Source organism: Priapulus caudatus, unplaced genomic scaffold, assembly GCF_000485595.1.
Source record: "Priapulus caudatus unplaced genomic scaffold, Priapulus_caudatus-5.0.1 Scaffold1292, whole genome shotgun sequence".
NCBI classification, from domain to species: domain Eukaryota; kingdom Metazoa; phylum Priapulida; class Priapulimorpha; order Priapulimorphida; family Priapulidae; genus Priapulus; species Priapulus caudatus.
In genome coordinates, this window is record NW_014578353.1 from 37,653 (window position 1) to 40,068 (window position 2,416).

The window sequence follows — 2,416 nt, forward strand, 5'->3', positions numbered from 1 at the left end:
AGAGAGAGAGAGAGAGAGAGAGAGAGAGAGAGAGAGAGAGAGAGAGAGAGAGAGAGAGAGAGAGAGAGAGAGAGAGAGAGATAGCACCCTCATATGCTAAATCGTTAAGCTAACTCATTAAACTTACTACTAATAAAGCTCATTATCATCGTCCATCTAGGTGCTTACAATAGAGAGACTGCGAAGTGTGGAACTGTCATTATCGAATTCCGGCACACCGAGAAGTGACAGGAAAGCACCCTCTATCTCATCCGAAGAATCTGGTAAGAGATTTCTAATGCAAACATCATTGTCTGTATGGAATTTTTTACATTTACCGATCACACAGTTGCTACTGTTAGATCGTAAGGCATTTATTTTGGAGTCGGCATCAGCATGACATAAAATTTGTATGGTGATATCGTCACTTGCATCAGATTTCAGTAGTAATCGTGGACTGCTACCCAGGAGAAACAGTAAGGAAGAGAAATCTCCTCACATTGCATTCGGCTCTAAGTTCACTGCTCCTGAGGTCATACCACCGAAAAGGAAAGCGCTGTCGGCGCCCGTGAGAAATGTGAGCAGCTAGGGGCAATCCTCACAGCAGGTTCAGCATGCACTGAGCAGTGCTCTGTCCTCAAATAAGTTAGCACTCTATGTTAAGTGTACATCTATGTTCTTGCTAAACGGACGGTCATCGTAATGTACATTTTAATTCCGTCGCCCGACAGTAGTCGATTTCATGTGATGGACGTAAATTGTGCGTTGCCGTCTGTCGTGGACAATACGCAATATAGGTGTGAGCTGAGACTTCCTCTCTAAGCGTGCCTTAATTCTCGTTAACCTGGTGTTACAGGTGTCGCAGCGAGGAGGCTCCGCCGGCAGGACGAGACTCGCACCTCTCCGAGCTTTTCCTAATCCACCGAGTTCCTCTAACGGCGCAACAGGTGAGGTTTGCTGGGGGAGAAACAAAAACTAAACGGATTCTTAGCATTTAATTTGATGTCGCAGGGCGACTTAAAATTCACTCTTGCGTTCCCAGGGTATTTATTCTCAGCAGATGAATTCCAAAAAATACTACCATCGCACAAATACTATAGTAGATACGATGCAGGGAATGAGAAACCCCTACAACCGGCGCTATCTGTGCATCTCTTCCGTAAATCTAAAATGCTAGTTCCATCGACATAATGCCAATTGTTTACAGCCGTGCCAAAGCCACCCACTGAGAGGCAGCAACATCCAACTTCTGCTGAGATCCGTAAACGACGCTTCCGTGTTGGCAGCGCTGGTAGCGGTAGCGGTAGCGGTATCGGTGGCGCCGGTCACAACCTTCCTGCAGTGCCAGGTGAGTTTCACACTAATGCAGAAAACTGGCCAAACTATCGGCGCAATGACCAGTACAGACTGTCAATTCAAAACAACAGCAAAATGAAACCTGCACAAATATGTGTCTATAGTTTCCAGGTGTCATTGTGTGTATACACAAGCCAGGTAACCATGTGCTGCATTTGACATACAGGCGTACCAAAGGCACAGAGTGAGGGAAACATTGCCAAAGAAAAGAAGAGGACGTCTAAGCCAAGACTAACAGAGCAACACTTACCTAGTATGTAACATGCTATGTTTTCTCATCATGGTTTTAAATAACATTGAAACATCCTTCCGACTAATCAATAAGCACTTGTTTTTAATTGCATTCTTCGTCTTGTATATTGTCTTTCTCGTTGCCTAGGTAACGTAATGACAAACAGTAAAGGCGAGCAAGCAGCGTCAGCAGCCAATGAAGCGGACGAGTCTCTCTGTGATGTCATCAACATTCTAGCCAATCATGCCGCATCGCTGCGGCTGCCAAGCAGTGACGATCCCGAACAACTGGAATACCATGACTCTGAGGATGAAGCAGCTGTTGGAAGGTTTGTTGTTTGTTGTTTATTGTTTGTTGTTTGTTGTCGGGTTGTTGGTCTGTCATCATGGAACATGGTAGTTGTAGAGCGAACACTGTAACTTGCCTCTTGTTGAGAATGTGGATGCATGCAGTAAACTTACCTCTCACCAGTGGAACAATGTTAGTAGACGAAAGACAGAGATAGCAAATATATAAAATATCTATATAGAGAGAGAGAGAGAGAGCGAGAGAGAGAGAGAGAGTGAGATAGAGAGAGAGAGAGAGCGCGAGAGAGAGTGAGTGAGAGAGGGAGAGAGCGAGAGAGGGAGAGAGAGCGAGAGAGGGAGAGAGAGAGCCAAGACAATCAGCGCTGACGTCACATGGCGCCAAACACATCGAAAACGACGAGTGGCGAGAAATGGAAAAGTCGTTGATCAGCAAACCAGCAGAAGCCGCTAGTATGACGTCGGCATCCCGACGTTTCACCGCAGCACACGCACACGCACACACACACACACACACACACACACACACACACACACACACACA

At 46.0% G+C, this 2,416-nt stretch overlaps 1 protein-coding gene across 1 annotated transcript in view; it reads left to right on the forward strand.

Annotated features, from left to right (window-relative positions):
* The window catches only part of LOC106816126 (uncharacterized protein C3orf67 homolog), a 9,449-nt gene that overhangs the window by 2,007 nt on the left and 5,026 nt on the right, over nt 1-2,416 (forward strand). Inside the window, exons 7-12 of the mRNA XM_014820683.1 lie at nt 161-263; nt 417-556; nt 836-926; nt 1,187-1,327; nt 1,502-1,588; nt 1,715-1,895. Of these exons, the coding sequence (XP_014676169.1) occupies nt 161-263; nt 417-556; nt 836-926; nt 1,187-1,327; nt 1,502-1,588; nt 1,715-1,895 (743 nt within the window). The remainder of the gene's footprint in view (nt 1-160; nt 264-416; nt 557-835; nt 927-1,186; nt 1,328-1,501; nt 1,589-1,714; nt 1,896-2,416) is intronic.